Genomic DNA, 16,227 nt, shown 5'->3' with positions numbered 1-16,227 from the left:
AAGGCATTGAGCATCTGATTCCTCAAAGCCTATTCGTTTCAAAAATACCCATCAAAATTTGGATCATCAATACAGTACTCTCTGGCCCGTCGTCCCGAGCTATGATACACAAATGAACAAAGACGACGGACCTTCTTTTTATGTAACCCAAAGAACTCTCCAGCATCCTCCAGTCAAATAGCTAAAACAATGCAAACTCGCTGAATGCTGATGGGATCCCTTCTTTTCGAATGCCGTCCCATGTTCCGATAATTGTACACGCTTAAGAGGCGGAGCACACCGCAGCCCTTCTACCCCTTATATGCAAGATAGGCCCAAAACAAGACAACCATCCAAACAACCCTCCATGTCGAGGCACCGATCTCGCGAGCGACACGGCCGATTGTCGTCCTCGACCGCTGAGACGCCGCTTTCCACGTCAAACGCGGCATGCCAGTTCCATACTCATCTGCAAAAATCTCGATCCGCGGCGCCCGGTGTGGCGCTCCCCATTGCTTCTTCAACTTGGTTCTTGGCGGCGGCGCTGGAGTAGCCCCGTTGGAGCGGATGGATCCGCTCCTAGTCCGGGATGACTGGCCGGTAAGGAATCGAGATCCGGAAGATGCCGATGTCGAGTGCATGCTGTAAGTGCCATCATCTTCGACCTTGTCCTTGATGGTCGGCAATATGGCGCCCTGCGGCTGTTCGTCATGCAAAGCAAAGGGTGTCAAGTTCAGGACCGGCACGAGGAACGATCTTATGCTAATCGCAACGATGGTGACAAAGGCAAGCCCGGCATACTTCGCGTATGTCGCCAGCTGGTTCGGAAGCAGGCAAAGGTGTGTTTGCAACGTCTTTTTGGGTGCGCCAGGAAGGGGTTTGCCGTTGGCGTCAATCGGGTTGTACAAACTGACCATGAGGAAGCCAGGTGTAGGCACTCCCATGGCCATACTCATACTCTTCACGGTGATTTCGCGGACGTTGTCCTTTTCTGCCGAGTGGACAACTTCGCAGTAGTCGTGGTCATCGCCGGAGAACACTCCAACGATGTTGCCAACGCTCTTCACGAGCTTGACAGACTCGTCCTCGTTCAGCACATTTTGGTATTGGTAACCGCCCGAGACAGAAATTGCATTTCGGTGGTCCATCATAGGCGCTTGCTCCCCCTTTGGCGGTTTCGTAGGAGGCCAGTGCTCTCGCAGCGGTCCGCAAGGCGTGCCCGGGTCTCGGTATAGAGGAACGTGGGTGAGAAGAATCGTAGGAAAATCGGGTCCTTCTTCTCCCGGCGCAATAGTCGGCACCTTGGCGTCTGCTGTTTCCAGCTCCTCCACGATATGATCTAGGGGCTCAACTTCCACTTCGCCCCTCCAGAAGCGCAACTCTCGCTCCACGGCCTTTCTCTTGGTAAACTTGACGTCCTTCAGGAATACGTCCGCAGGTGTATGGATCGCCTTCAAATCGACCTCGGCTTGCTTTGACGAAACGGCGCTCAGCGACAAGCTATCGACGGAGACGATGGAGTGGTTGCCAATGACATCGACACGATTCACGTCCCCAAAGTACGTGTTGAAGCGATCTCTCACAGAGCCCTTCACCTGGTCTCCAAAGCCAAGATCGTGGTTCCCTGGCAAGCTCGCCACCAACTTGCGTCCCCTTTGCCAGTCGCCGGCCCTGGAGCCGCCTAGCCCCCAGCTTCCAAAAAAGATGTCGCCAAAGCGCTCGTATTCCTTCAACCAGTATTTCTGGCCATAATTATCGTTCCATCCCTTAACGTGATCTTTCTCGTTCTTCGGTCGTCGGTTGACAGCCCATTGAGGGTCCTTGAAGTCGCTGTGCGCAGTCTTCCACTCTCGCCCACCGTCGAAGAGGTCGCCCAGAAAGAAGAGGGAGTCAGGTCGTAGCTGCGATTGGAGCTGCCTGTAGCCTCTGCGGATGTAGTTGTCGGTGATGAGGACCGTCAGGTCTTCCAAGGGCCACGGACGGCCGGGGTAGGATTTCGGATCGGTGATTTGGGGGTCAGCAACGAAGACGAGGTGGTGTGGGCTCGATCCGGCCGGCTATCAAAGAATCAGCATTGTCGGTTCACAGCAACAGCGCGCAGCAATTGACCTACCCAGTTCTCCCAGTTGCTCCATTTGCATTCTGCGACTCGGCTCTTGAAGACCCAGCCCTCGCCCCAAAGGAGCACGATGCCCCAGAGGCACACCAGCAGGTGCGGGAAGCTCAGGAGGCGGCGCGCAGTGAGGTTCTGTCTCAACCGCCTGCCAGCCTGCCACATGATGCCGGTCGCCAATCGTCGGCCGCGGGTTTGCCAAAAGGCCCAAAGTGTTCTCAGTAGTCGTTGTAGGGCCGCGAGCAACGGTCTCAAACGGGCGCGGAAGCTGTCGTCATTGTAGTAATGTTGGAACGGGAGAGATGCAGACGCGGATGCAGGCTTCTTGGACCCCTTGTAGGCGTAGCCATTGCCGTTGCTGTAAGGCGGAGCCATGCTGCTGGTGCTTGGCTAGCCCGGGCTGCTGCCATTCCCCTGCAGCCCCGTGTCTGTATCCCTTACCTGATTTCCCACTTCCCCTGGGGCCCCCTCTGGAATGGATCAGTGCCGCAATCCCGACCAAACGTGCAAAGGTGGGCGAGCTTGCGTATGCCAGTGTCTGGTATGTGGGCGTGTGAGTGGCTCTTCGGGAGCTCGCGCGCGATCGTCGTCGGTAGCTTCGTTTGGAGATGGATTAATAGGTTATAATAGAGCCTTGTCTATGTATTCGTACGGAAATACACCGTTAGAGACGAGATGGTATTGCAGAACCCTTCAAAAAAAAGAACCCGAATTAAGATGGTTAGAAAGAAAGCCGATGGTCTACCAGTGCACACAAGCTATTAGACACCTGCATTGAAATGCCACGAAACGAAATAGTGATGTCTTGTCGCAACTGGGAAAAGGAGAAAGTCGACGCGTGGCGACAATCGAATCAATTCACGAATCGCGACAGGATTCATACAGGATGGCCCCGGCAATCCCCCCAGAAAGGAAGAAAAGCACCCCGCTAGACTGCTATTCGTAGAAGCCCCGAAGACCTTGATGCACTGGAAACGTCGCTGAACACGGCCCCACTTTGACAGCTTGAGGAAGCCCCACCCCCTTTTCCATAGGTACATAGGTACTCCATACTGCGTGCTGGCCAGCTTAACGTCCTTTGTCTTGTCCCGACTTAGTCAGCCGAGGAAACTTGCCCGCACGAACAAGGCCTGGGCGGGCCGCTTCTTGGAGGGGCACGAGGGGTTCCCTGCCGTAGGAAAGAAACATCAGTCCAAGACGGAAAGCTTCTCGAACAGAGGATTCCCTGAGGGTGCCTTTCCCTCTGCACTTCCATTGACACCAAGCTTCGAGGACGGATCGCATTGCCGCAGCGCCCCGGAATGCAGTGCCGACAACCTTGAAAATTGAGACATCTCGAGTGAGATCGTCAAGCAGGTTCTCAACACCACCAGTTCTGAAGGCTTCACATCAGTCCAGTCATCTCCCATCAACTAATCCTCGTCTAATCGTACAAGGATTCTGCTACTGTTCGGCAATATGAGGAAGTCGACGTTGCCCTTCAAGATAGTTCCAGTCTTCGATCAGGAAGTGCAGCCAGACGTGTAAACGAAGCCATCACCACCACCCATCACGTACTTGCACCAGTCTCACCCCCTACACCCATCCATACAGCTCCCGATGGCGGATAATCAAGCCCAAAGCACACCAAAGCCACATACCGTGTCCCGACCATAACTTAGCCGGACCGAGACATCACCCGTCTCTCCCTTGCAAGCCTCCGAACCCTCCACCTTTCTTCCACGCCCCCGGAGACAAGCGAGGAGGGGGGGCACCTACTACAATACCATCCCCCATGACCACCTAGAACGTCAACGGCTTATTCATCCGGTTATCGAAGCGTTACCTACTGTTACGACGCCATCACCGGCTGCATAGTGACTCGCTCTCAAAGTCATCCTGCCCTCCAAGTCAGGTTCCTGAACACGACCTTACCATCAAGAAGAGATCCATGGTTACGACGCATCACACGCAACCACATGCAATCATTGATATACACCGCCAGTTCGTAATAAAGGGAGACGAATGGGTGTGACAGCAAAAAGACACCCCCAACTTCTCTGGCACTAACCTCTTTCCCTAATGCTCAAGGTCCTGATGACTTCTCGGTCGACAGGCTCGTATCTTTCCACCAATGCTCCAGCTCAAAGACGATGGAGTTCTTCATGTGTGGTGTCGACATACACGTGGTAGTATCTAGGACGGTCTCCAGAGCTGGAAAGGCGGCAGTCACGCGTGGGCATGACACAGAAGGGTGTACCTGATGACGACTTTTGCGAGCGATATGGTATGGCATCACGCATACGTGGGGGGAAGAACGAGATTAGTAGAGCACGCGAGGCGGGTGAAACCAAGGTTCTCCCATTTCCCCGCCTCGCGATGCAAGATAAGGTGAGGCAGAGGCTCGGAGAGTCCGCGCCCACGAAGCCATTCTAGGAAATATGGAAGAAGCCTCCCGAGATTCTGGACTCCACCGTCTAACAATAGCCCATCTTTAACGGTGCCGTGAGAGTGGTGTACCGTCCATTGGGAAATGTCCTCCAGCCGACTGGTTTGGCGACAACCTCCCTGGCGTCTCTTTGACAAAACAGCCGAGGTCACGGGTAGACAGAAGTACGGACTTATATTGCACCCAAGGCTCAGCAGCCACTTTCCGCGCAGCTAGCGAAAGCTTGCAGTCAAGTCTCGTGCTAGCTCTCCCGAAGCTATCTTAATGTCTACAAGCCGTTCTTTGTGTCAATCAGCTTTTAGCCTCTCTTACTTGAGGTAGGCGAGCCAGTGATGTGAAGATAGATTCGTTGAGAATAGGTCTTGTCCGTATGCTTCGATGGATTGGCATGGCTCCTATCTACATAAATTTCTCCAGCCGATCACGAAGAAACACTGAGATCAAGCAGATATACAGGAAAAGAATGGATGATATGGTGTGATGAGTATCAAATAGCACCAGGAAGCACAGACTAAAAGACCCAGTTGAATGAGTCCTTGACTTCGAACTGAACGGAGTGTCTTGAAAACCGGGTTAGTCTGTTTTCATCATGCTTAATCTTGGACGACTCACTTGATATCAGCAGATGATGCGCCGATAAGGATCTTGAAGGTGCCCTCCTCGGCGACCCAGCCCGGGACCGAGGTGTCATAGTAGCCCACGGCATACTTGTCGAGGTGAATGGTGAGGTGCTTCGTTTCCCCAGCTTCTAGGAACACCTTCTCAAAAGCGACAAGCTCTTTCTCCGGGCGGGGTAGCCTGGACTTGTCATCCCGCACATAGATCTGCACAGCCTCGGAACCAGGTACCGAGCCAACATTGCTAATTGCAAAAATGACCTCGATTGTGCCCCGAGATGTGAGGGTCTTTGTGCTGATTGATGGACGGCCGTACTCGAAAGTTGTGTAGGAAAGACCGTGACCAAAGGGGAACAGCGGCTCGATTCTTGCTCGCTCGTAGTGGCGGTACCCAATGTATAGGCCTTCGCCGTAGTTGACCTTCAGGTTCTCGCCAGGCCAATTATTGTAAGCCGGGGTGTCCTGAATGCGCTTAGGGAAGGTTGACTCCCACGATTGTCAGCACATATGCATATATGAGGAGCAAATGACTTACCGGAAGCTTTCCACTCGGGGATTTAATGCCGAACAAGACGTCGGCCAAGGCATTGCCGGCCTCTTGTCCCTGGTACCATCCCTGAATAATGGCCGGAACCTGGTCGACCCAAGGCATAGTCACAGGTGTACCGGACTGGTTGACGACAACAGTACGAGGGTTCGCTTTGACCACTGCTTCGATGAGCCGATCCTGACTACCGTCGGAAGGTAGATCCATAGTCTGCCTGTCGTAGCCCTCGGACTCCCACTCTGCATCCAAACCAACAATGACAACTGCTACGTCAGCCCCCTTAGCCGCATCCACGGCCTCCTGGAGGAAATCAACTTGGTCTTCTTCCTTGAAGCCAATACGGCACCCTCCATACTTGTGCGTTATGCCAAACTGTTTCTGCTTCGCCAACGGGCGAAGCTCGTTGGTCATCTCGACTTTCAGCTCCACAGGCTTACCAGCCTCCATGTCGACGTCGACGAGATAGTCCACAGACCCATCAAACATGGCTTCCCCTTCCTCGGTCCAGTCCCAGAGATCCAGAGCAAGCTTTCCGTTTACATACAACTTGCCAGGACCAACGCTCATGAAGCTGACTGTATGCTTTCCAGTACTTTTTGGCGTAAGGTAAGTCGTCGCGACTGCTGACCACTCGGGACCAATCTCTGCTAGGGGTGCGGAATCCCATAGAAACAAATCCGTATTCACTCGTCGCTGCACAACAACCACTTCGCCTTTAAACTTGTCCCCAGAGTACCAATCGATGTTGACGCCGGGCTTGCCTGACTTTTCGGTACAGTACGGCGACGCTACTGGGAGCCATTTGTAAATGTGGCAGCCTTGAGCGAAAGTAACCTCTTGCTCAGAAGTTGCGCGGATACTGTCCAGTGGAAGTGTTCTGTAGTAAGGATTCAAGCTTGCACTTCCTCCTCCACCGGCAATAGCTCGGTTTGCGTTTGGCCCAATAACGGCAACTTTGGTTGTCTTGCGGTTCAAGGGAAGGACTGCGCCATCGTTTTTGAGGAGCGTCAGGCCCTCAGCCCCAGCAGTGCGGATCAGACAGCGCGTCGACTCGCGATTGTCTTCTCTCTCTGGCAGTTCTGCTGACATGTCATCGCCTTTAAGTCGCTCGACAAGCGTGAGGACGTTCTCTGCGGCGCGGTTGATGTCTTCTAGGGTCACTTTACCCTCATTCAAGGCCTCAATCACCTTGTCAAAACGCCAGTTGGGGGAGTAGGGGAACTCGACATCGCACCCTGCGATAATGGACTCTGCGGTCGAGTTTGTGCCGCCCCAGTCAGACACGACGGTTCTAAAAACAAAGTCAGCAAGCAGGAAGCATAAGGAAGGGAATGATCGAGTTTCTCTTACCCATCGTAACCCCACTCGCCTCTAAGAATATCCCTCAGTACCAGGTTGTGCATGTCTGCATGTACGCCGTTGACAAGATTGTATGAGGACATAAGAGCCCATGGATTCGCCTCTCGTACAGCAATCTCAAATGGTCGTAGGTAAATCTCGCGCAAGGGACGTTCTTGGATTATAGAATCTATCGTCAGTCTGTGCGTCTCTTGCTCATTGCCAACGAAGTCTGTTAGATGTTAGAAAGATTGATTTCCTTAGGAATCCAATGCACAAACGCTTGATGGTTGCGGCCACGCCCTTATCCTGCAAGCCACGAACATACTGGGCAGCCAATTTGCCAGTCAGAAGAGGGTCCTCCGAGAAAGACTCGAAGTTACGCCCGCCCAAGGGATGCCGATGCATACAGACTGTCGGTGCCAGCAGAATGTTCGCAGATCGTGCTTTCGCCTCATCGGCAAGGTGTTGGCCAACCTCGTAGAGTAGGTCCTTGTTCCAGGTTGCCGCTAGGGAGACTCCGCAGGGGAAAAGAGCAGCCTACCAGAATTAGCTACTCAGTTGAGGACATGGTTGATAAGTGCGACAAACCTTGGTCCCGCCGACAAAGATACCACCACGGGCACCGTTTGGCCCATCTGATGTCTTCACTGACGGTATGCTCTTGGATGGTATAGCCTTTGTCCTCCAGAAATCTGCGGCGGTAAGCAGCGAGACCTATGTACTGTTAATGGAAGCACTCTGTTCCAAGGATGACTGTTTTGGCCATACCTTCTCTTCCAGGGTCAGCTGATCTAACTTCTTTCTTGCTGCAACTCTTGTGTCTCTCAAAAGTTGCTGGATCTTCTGTGGGGGACTGTATGGCGGAGAAAACACCGTGTTCGGCGTCGAGTTGCTCGTCTCGGTTTCGGGCGAAGAGATGGGTGCCTCAACATCGCGCCCCGCTTGACTGTCTGTCACGGTGCTCATCTTGATGAACGTCCCCAGCGCAATAGCTATGTGATTCTTTCTTGCCGGAGTCACTCTCTAGCAGAGGCTAGTCTTTGAAGGGTATGGTAGAACAGGCGGCTGTGGAATAGAGCATACGCCAAATAGAAAATGGTGATGGACGTATGTAAGACTTATATGAGACCCGAAGTGCAGGCAAACCTCAAGCACGAAAGCTCACATGAGCCCGACATTTACCCGTCTTAATGAAAGATGGTCAATGAAGATGAGGCAATATGGGTCTAGTTGCAGAAGGAAGTAAAGAAACGGGACTGATAACGAGAGCCACGGAAGGGGTGACAAACGAAGTACAACCTAGCAGGATCCCGAAAGGTTGGGCAGACGTATGGGGACTAGTACATTCAAACGGAGGGGGACTTTCCCACGTACGTCTTTTAAACGGAAGCTTCAATGGCAACTTGTCAGCTGCTTGTGGACAATCCTCCGCCCAGCATCGATAGGAAACGGAGAGCCCGGTGGTGCATGGCAACATTGGCTGCCGGGATGGGGAGATTTCTCACCACCCAGGACAAGCGGGTTGGCGTCCAAATGTCTGCAAGTAAGGGTTACCACAACGCCGCCGGTAACAAGCAAGGCCAATGTAGGATTTGAGCGCTTCAAGTCGAGTCACTTGACTTTATGACCAGCAGATGCTTTTCAATTCCCTGTCGAGCTGCTGTGCCATGCCAAACCATGCGCAAGCATTGCTGGTGAAAGGCAACGCCGTACTTTCTTTTCGCTGCCTTTTCTGGGCGATATGGGCTCTTTCGGTAAGAACGGACCGTTCGAGCGGTGGGCGCAAGGCAGGTCGACGGGGAAGCAGTTGGAGTTCATGAGGGAGTGCGTTAAGTTAGCGGACAAATGACCGCAAGCAAATGACCAAGTGGGGTTACGCTACGGATACCTATTCTGCTTCACGTCAGCTTCCCCAAGGGGTGTGAGAATAGGGGCCTTGTTCTGGTAAGGTCCCCTGGTCAAGGACTCAAGACCGTTTCTTCCGAACCATTGTCCAGGCTACCATGCCTGCAACATCGCGAAGCATCCGCGAGAAAGTTGAGCCAAATGAGGCAAAGCGGTAGCCGGCAAATAGAACATTGCTTAATCAACAGGCACCCGAGTCTTGTAGTGCCATCGTGCTATCGATCTCGTTAGCATTCGGTGCATCGCTGCTGAGAGCTGCGTTCCGCCTGGTTGCATACGCAGGTCAAGGTTGTTAATCACAAATCCATGGCATGGAACGCAAGATTCAAGGAGGAACCAGGAGCTGCGCAACGTTTGGAACCCAAGATTGCAGTTTTTGATCTCAGCCAGTATCGAATCCATCTCACATAGAGCTGCACATGGGCGCTAAAAGAGTCTCCCGGCAGGCCGGAAGTTGTCGCCGCGTGGTCAAGGAATCCAGGGACGACGGACAGACTGGCCTTCGTTGCACTTGTCCGGGGAACCTGCGACCCAACGTCCCATGGCACTTGAAAGAAACCCGCCGTGGTGCAGACGGAGTATCGGAACCGACAGCGTTCCCAATTGGCCATTCCGTGCACCCGTTAGACGAAACCCCAACAGTCCGATTGGGAGCACGGGGCTAGGCTGACGGCCCCTGCTTCGCTGGAGAAGCACGAGGGGCTTACCATCATCGGTTGTGGATGATGGGCAAGTTCAATGCCCAGTGAACTTGTCCATACCGTAAAGGATCGGCGACTTGAACGCGTTGACGGTAAGAAATATAAAAGGTCGCATGTGTCCGCGTCAAATTTTTCCCAGTGGCAATAACGTTCGGGGAAGGGGCGTCCAGTAGGAAAGGGCGGACGTGAGCCTGAATAGCTGACAATAAGTTATCGAGATCCAGGGCGACCTGAGGCTAGGGATCATGATGAAGGAACCGAACGACGGCTCGGCGGCCCGTCCTACCCTTTAGTGAGCCGGATTGGCTGGCCGGAAAGACAAACTTGCATGGCGAGACTGGGGGAGGTGGGGTCCGGATTCCGAGTCCCAACAGGACGGCGTCTGGGTCGCTGCTGTTCCACTGACAGATCCCTGATCGCCGAGTTGCTTGCGGCTACTCTTGAGAAGCTTCCCCATCCGAATCAGGTAACTCGTCCTTTTCATAGAGAGGTAGGTTCCGACAGGCTCGGAGTCAAACGGATTCACGCTAACATACGATCTCTTCGTCGTTGATGCGAGATGGGGATAGTCCAACGAAGTCAATCCCAAGGTGACGGCTGCAATGATACCTCGCAAGGTGTAGACTATTACCAGAAGCCAGGATTCTGTCGTTGCCTCCCGATATCCTAGCTATCGATGCGGATCGTTATTCCCAGGGAAGGCGGGGAATCATCTTTCCATGAACCGGATATCGAGCCAGATGGTTTTGTCTTTTGGTCTGAAGATCCCGGCTCGTAAGACGCCCGTCGAACTTTTCGATAATCGGGGAGGGTTGCGTCGGTGTAAGAACTGCAGTATAGTCGGATGCAGACCAGCCGTGCCTTGCCGACAACCATGGCGTTCCTGGACCAGCCGTATTAAAGCCATGGGATGCCCTGTTCCTGATGTGTAGTACTGACCCTGGCGCTAGATCGGGAATGGCTTCAATCAAGGGCCCCAGCAAAGGGCTATTCGGACAGTGCTGGCGTGTGGTGCATGACTGCGTTGCATCCGCACCTTGCAGAGGCCCGCCGTTAAGCAGCCTCTCACCTTAAGTAGGTAAAACAACAACGACCCGAAGAATCAGGCCATAAAGTTTGCGCAGTGTCCTTTCATTCCAGTACTTGATCGGCTGTCCATCTCAAAAAGGTCGTCGTTCGTCTCATGTGGTGCGACTCTGGACGGAAAGCGATGTACCCTGTCAAGACTCCATTCTCATTGGGACTTCACATGCGAATGGAAAGTGCCTGACTGTTGCGGAAGTCTCTCCGGGAAACTTTGCAGTTGCATATCGAGTGAGAGTCCCGCGGCGGTGCTGTAAACTATTTTGGTTCGTCTTGGCCAAGGTAGGGAAGCGGCGATGATTCTCGACAGGACGGTGTTGCACGAACGAGCAGTTTCGTCGACCCCAACCGTAATACGTCATGCTTTCCCATGTTAATTCGCAGCCATTTTATATGAAGCGGGTTGCGAAAGGCACGTCAGCTCGGGTACCTTACCTGAGGATAGATGGCTTTGGCACGGGAGTCACGGAGAAAATGCACCTGCATGGAGAGATGCGACCCTGAGTTCGGTTCGGAAGCACATGTGATCCGTGGAGTAGACGTACCGCCGACGTGAGCAGAAAGTGCAGGAACACCCGTAGGAGGTTTTCTTATTGCGGCCGTACCTGAGCCTCGTCCCGTCCTCAACTTCCTTGGTACGTCCCGTTCCATCACAAGATCTTAGGTCACCTCAACCCAAACAACAACCGTCAAACCCGCCGTAGCGGAACCGCCTGCCTCCACCGTCTTGGTTAACCATTTCTGTGTGGATGCTCCTGCAACTAGGTTGCAGATCTAGAAGTTGGAGAACAGTGGAGTGCGGGGAGGAGCTGCATTGTCTCCATCTCACTCCCTTGCTCAGTTCTACGCTAGGTACGATGACCTTTCCAGAACATCCAAGGACAACGGCGAAATCTACGCGGGGCACATCTTTCAACTTCCTGTTCTCCGGAGGAATCAAGTAGACCGAGATGGTAGCAAGTTCCCGCACGGCAGATAGTGCCGGTCGTTGGCTTCTACACCCTGGTTCAAGCATATTCTGGCTCAAACATCGAATCGTCTACCAAGCCACCGACCACTTAGCCATCCCTGTCTATCTAGTGGATCATTCGTTTTCATCGGCGACCATTTGCCCTATCTCTGTCGGCAAGTCAACGTCTGCGCCAATCCTCGTCCCTATCGCCGGCAGCCGCATTTAGTCGATATGTTGAGGGAGTTTGCCGCTCCCGACTGCCGTCTGCCCGGTGTCATCGCCGAGCTCAAACTGCCGGCCAGTTGAGCGTCAGGATGGGCACATTCATCTCTTGATTCCTCCATGATGTTTGACAATTGTTCGTTATCTTTCGCGTCGATTATGACACCACAGGCCTCTTCTTATGGTACCTGAATTTGTTCGATCGCCTGCAATCCAACACATCCCACGACGACACTAGACAATACTTACACAACAAGGCTGCAATATAACCGGAGACTTATCAACGTTGAACCTACGCAGCCAAGTCGGTGTTCCTGCATCTATTCAATAGTCTTCTTGTTGCTGCTCCGTTGGTCTTGGCAAGGTCTGGGCCGTTTTCAGCATCTGGTAGGACGAATACGTGACGCAAACCGCCGCCCCGTTTCGAGCAGGAGACATACACTATGCCGTCACAGGAGCCTCGCTCATCAGAGAACATCTCCGCTATCACATCGCAAGGGCCAACACGATATCACGAGAGGCGAAATGACGATGAACCAAACCAACATCGGCTAGAGACAGCTCTGAATGTTACTGGAAAAGACAAGGGCAGCACCGAGGCTTCAAGTGCGGAATCATCGGTCCAGAACCCGCCGTCCTCTAGCAAAGAATGTGTCATTAAGCGGTTTTGGAGCAAACAAGTCAGCGTAGTAGTGGAGTTTGAGACTTGCCGCGACCACCTAGGTACGTTCTGTGCGTGTCCAGCTGCTCTTTACGCACGGTTTCGCATTAGGAGCACTTCAAGATTGAGTTCGGAAAACCCCTTCCGCATCTTCATAGCTCTGCTACTCCGTCCCGGTCATACGGCAAGATGGTGGGATGTTACTGTTCCAGATCTTTTTGCACCGGATGATCAGTCAAGCAGCAGTCTGCACGGTTTAGTGACCCCTGACACCTCTCTACTATGCGTCCAGAATTCCCTTGAGATTGTCATTCCTGATCGTCCCATTCATCCCGAAAGTTTCTTTCCTCGATACCAGGACAGCAGACCCTGATCCTTGATACCTATCTCGCGGCCGTGGTCATCTACCTTCCTCCGTTCCCTGCATGGCAATCTTTGCGTGGCCAGAAACTGCATATAGGCATCATCATGTCCAAAAAAATGTACAATGTCACATCCCCCCTCATCAACACTAAAACGGGTGTCTTCTCCCTGGGGTACAGACAAGGTCGCATAGCATACATGATGTTGCGCTTGATGGGCCACTGATCATTTCGGATGGACCAACGGCAGCCAGTGTTACGCGAACTCTTACAGTCTCGTAATGTCGTGAACCAGACAGCCTTCTGGGCCGGAAGCTGTCCCGTTATCCCTATTTCACCAGTCGTACCTCCGTATTCGTTGGTCATGATCAATGGATTGCCAATAGCTAACAGAAATATTACCTGTCTCAAAGCGATCGAGCGAACGTTTCTAGGATACCTTCGCACATCACTAGCTACGGCTGTCCTAGGGACTGTAGTAGCGCAGCTCTTCGCCTTGCAGGCGTCAGATACAGGCTTCGGATATACGGCCGTGGGTAAACCGCTCGCTACCTTGTGCTACAGCTTCTCGATCTGTATCGTTTTGCTGGGAGCGTTCCGAGCCTGGAGGCTCCAGCACGCCATGTTTGCTGGTAAGGCGTTAGCCGGAGGGTTCGAACTAACAACGCTCGCGTTGGGGTTCTTGATTGTATGTTACTCTGATACTATCACGCAATGTTTGCAATCTGCTAGTTAAAGTTCACCACTTTGCTAACGCTATCATAGCTGTCGTTAGTCTTCTTTGGCTTTCTAATTGCTCTCGATGTAGTCAAAGAGTCTTCGAGCTAGATGACGCCTCGGGACTACCTGCGAGCGTCAGGAAGTTGCAGTCATAGAAAACGACTGAGCGGAAATGGAGCTCATGCCAGTCGATTTTTCGTAGGGTTTTCAATAGGAAGAATACTTCCACAGCCGGACGATTTAATGTTCCTTTTAGTACATTCAAGCTGGACAAGTATCCAGGGGCACACATCCTCGATTCTCACGGCTTATTATCAAGTCGCTAATCGTCGTAGATGCAGGAACTAGCGAGACCAGCAGGTCCTCTTTGACCGTTTAGATATACATGGCTTCTCTCCTAAGTGACTTAGTGGCAGGTGTTTCAAAGTTTGATGGTTCGAAGCGTAAAGGAAGGGCAGGCAAGTCGAAATTGGCCGCCGTGCCGTGTCTTGGCGAGGATCAAGTGCCGTTCGTCATAGATGATCCACCAATTGAAGCCTCACTATTGCCCTTAGATAACGAAGGATCAATTCGTTGAGAGGCTATGTTATATACTTGAAGCATACAATCCATGGCCATTGATCAGTAATCGAGGTTGAACCAAACGCGCAGATGCATGTTGATCTGGAGGAGAAGGGCACAATTCCTGAGAGCCCAAGGTACCTAGGTCACTGGTGTATAGCAACTCGTGGAAGCTACCTTACTCTTGAAAAAGCATGACCTAATTGCTATGTGTGCAAAGCCCACAGCCGGGAGAGACTCCCTGAAGTCAGGACGTGTCGGCCCCTCGGGTGGGTCACCGCCGACGTCTCCCGGGACCGAGTCGGACTTAAGTGGATACCACACCGTTGGTACCTAGCCCGAGCTGCCGCGATCCAGGCAGAAGCTCACGTGCCGATCAAGCGACCTCAAACTTTCCCGACTTTAAGTGACTACACTCTTCATCCTACCTTGCCTGCATATTAATGAAGATCTTTCATCCGGAAATTTCAAAGCCCCTCCCTCATCCGCCGTCCAGCTTCGATTCACGCAGCATCCAGAACTTTGTTTTCTTGGACACCCGAAGAAATCTGTCCTTCGGTTCGGCCTCTCGACGCCACTTTCTGGGATTGTTTCTGCGACAGTGGGTAGCTACTATATACGTACTTAGGCTCAATGATAGAACTGCCCCATCTTGCAGAGGCTAATATCGGAATCTTCAGTATCTCGTCGTTATTCAGCTCAGTCGAGATCGACTGTAACACCGCACCAGTCCACCCATCCAATCTCATCTAACCATGAACCCCGCTCGTTCAAGCGGAGTCTTGATTGCAGGTGATCAAGCACCACCCACCCCTCCAGTCCACGAACACGCGGGCTCCACTCCGACGCCTCAGACTTCCGAGAGGCGTCAGGCAACAGAAAGTATGTGGATTTGAAACTCTAATTCATCCACAATGCATAATGAGAGTGTATTTGTCTGCTCGTGTGCAGTGGCTGATGGCAAGGGCTCCCCACTTCTAGGTTCCATTGACGTCGAACGCCAGTGCGGCGTCCCGCTGCCCGAGGGCCGTCGATGTGGTGGCTCTCTGGCGTGTAAGAGGCATTCTATGAGCTCGAAACGCGCGGTGGCGGGGAGGTCTGCGCCGTATGATCAGTTGCTTGTTACTTTCACGGAAAGGAGGAGAGCTGAGAGGGCTTTGGAAGAGGCGGTTTGAGACCTTTGAGTGATGGTCTACTGTCAGTACGAGATGTCAGTTATGCGGGTGGTAGAGTGAGGTCTCTTCGAGCCGGTAGCAGATGAACATAGGGTTGATAAGTAAGGGAGTCTTACAGTTTTGTCGCTGCTCCTTGGGAGGTGGTAGGTTTCCCGACCAAAGGAGCAACGTCCGCCTTACCTTCCGGGCCGAACGCTGTTCTCAAAGTTTCGAGATGGCAGCTAAATAAAGACCATGGCTGATGATGGCGCCAGGACTGCATGCGAGGCTTGCCTGAACATTATCTATACACTTTGGGAAACCATCGTGCAGCAAGACGGGGCACGTGAGGGGTTCCATGGTGGCGGTGTGCCACAATTTCGTACCAGAACCTTCGTTCTTTACTACGTTGAACTGCTGCAAAATCGGCCAGCTATATTCACACCCAGTATACACGTTGAGGAGGTAGCCAGAGTAGGCATCGCACCGGCAGATGTCGAGAAGCTTAAGAAGGTTACGAGACGCCACTTCCACATTGTGTGCGACGCTACCAGGCAGGGAGGGCGGCATGGCTCGTGATCCACCGTGTTCGCGCGTGAGTATGTATCGGGACACAGACTACGATATCGACCATAGCTGCTCTTATTCCGCGGAAACTGGCGTTTGGAGGATCCAGGAAGCGGATGGATGAGAACGTAGATCTTAGGAGGATGTCGAGCAGACCGAACCGCGAACAACATTCATCACTTTGCCTGCAGAAAGGGCAAGTCGAAGGTTTAGATCTATGCCGTTTGGAGTGAGTTCACAGTCTTCGGAATTGAGAAGTCGTATGGCATTGGAAAAACGATAGTAGGGGCAAGGTCATCACAGAAGGAAGGAGT

At 52.8% G+C, this 16,227-nt stretch overlaps 5 protein-coding genes across 5 annotated transcripts; 3 read left to right on the top strand and 2 right to left on the bottom strand.

Moving 5' to 3' along the window:
* Positions 1 to 290: 290 nt before the first annotated feature.
* On the bottom strand, positions 291 to 2,467 carry CPAR01_01162 (calcineurin-like phosphoesterase; the record flags this gene model as incomplete). The annotated part of the gene is made up of 2 exons (XM_060485451.1): positions 291 to 2,036; positions 2,093 to 2,467. 2 exons carry the CDS (start codon positions 2,465 to 2,467, stop codon positions 291 to 293), a joined length of 2,121 nt encoding a protein of 706 aa, XP_060356308.1.
* A 2,564-nt stretch (positions 2,468 to 5,031) lies between these two features.
* Positions 5,032 to 7,991, bottom strand: CPAR01_01161 (glycosyl hydrolase family 3 N terminal domain-containing protein; the record flags this gene model as incomplete). Its single annotated transcript, XM_060485450.1, has 7 exons — positions 5,032 to 5,080; positions 5,133 to 5,623; positions 5,673 to 6,975; positions 7,035 to 7,254; positions 7,304 to 7,562; positions 7,614 to 7,739; positions 7,794 to 7,991. 7 exons carry the CDS (start codon positions 7,989 to 7,991, stop codon positions 5,032 to 5,034), a joined length of 2,646 nt encoding a protein of 881 aa, XP_060356307.1.
* Positions 7,992 to 12,331: 4,340 nt separating this feature from the next.
* Positions 12,332 to 12,922, top strand: CPAR01_01160 (uncharacterized protein; the record flags this gene model as incomplete). Its single annotated transcript, XM_060485449.1, has 1 exon — positions 12,332 to 12,922. One exon carries the CDS (start codon positions 12,332 to 12,334, stop codon positions 12,920 to 12,922), a length of 591 nt encoding a protein of 196 aa, XP_060356306.1.
* A 353-nt stretch (positions 12,923 to 13,275) lies between these two features.
* Positions 13,276 to 13,739, top strand: CPAR01_01159 (uncharacterized protein; the record flags this gene model as incomplete). The annotated part of the gene is made up of 2 exons (XM_060485448.1): positions 13,276 to 13,599; positions 13,677 to 13,739. 2 exons carry the CDS (start codon positions 13,276 to 13,278, stop codon positions 13,737 to 13,739), a joined length of 387 nt encoding a protein of 128 aa, XP_060356305.1.
* Positions 13,740 to 14,947: 1,208 nt separating this feature from the next.
* On the top strand, positions 14,948 to 15,925 carry CPAR01_01158 (uncharacterized protein; the record flags this gene model as incomplete). Its single annotated transcript, XM_060485447.1, has 3 exons — positions 14,948 to 15,074; positions 15,144 to 15,325; positions 15,665 to 15,925. The coding sequence occupies 3 exons, from the start codon at positions 14,948 to 14,950 to the stop codon at positions 15,923 to 15,925; spliced, it is 570 nt and encodes a 189-aa protein (XP_060356304.1).
* Between the last annotated feature and the right edge of the window lie 302 nt (positions 15,926 to 16,227).

The sequence above is a fragment of the Colletotrichum paranaense genome (genome assembly GCF_030867605.1).
Source record: "Colletotrichum paranaense strain IMI 384185 chromosome Unknown Scaffold_1.1, whole genome shotgun sequence".
Lineage (NCBI taxonomy): Eukaryota > Fungi > Ascomycota > Sordariomycetes > Glomerellales > Glomerellaceae > Colletotrichum > Colletotrichum paranaense.
This window is presented reverse-complemented; position numbering and strand designations above follow the sequence as displayed.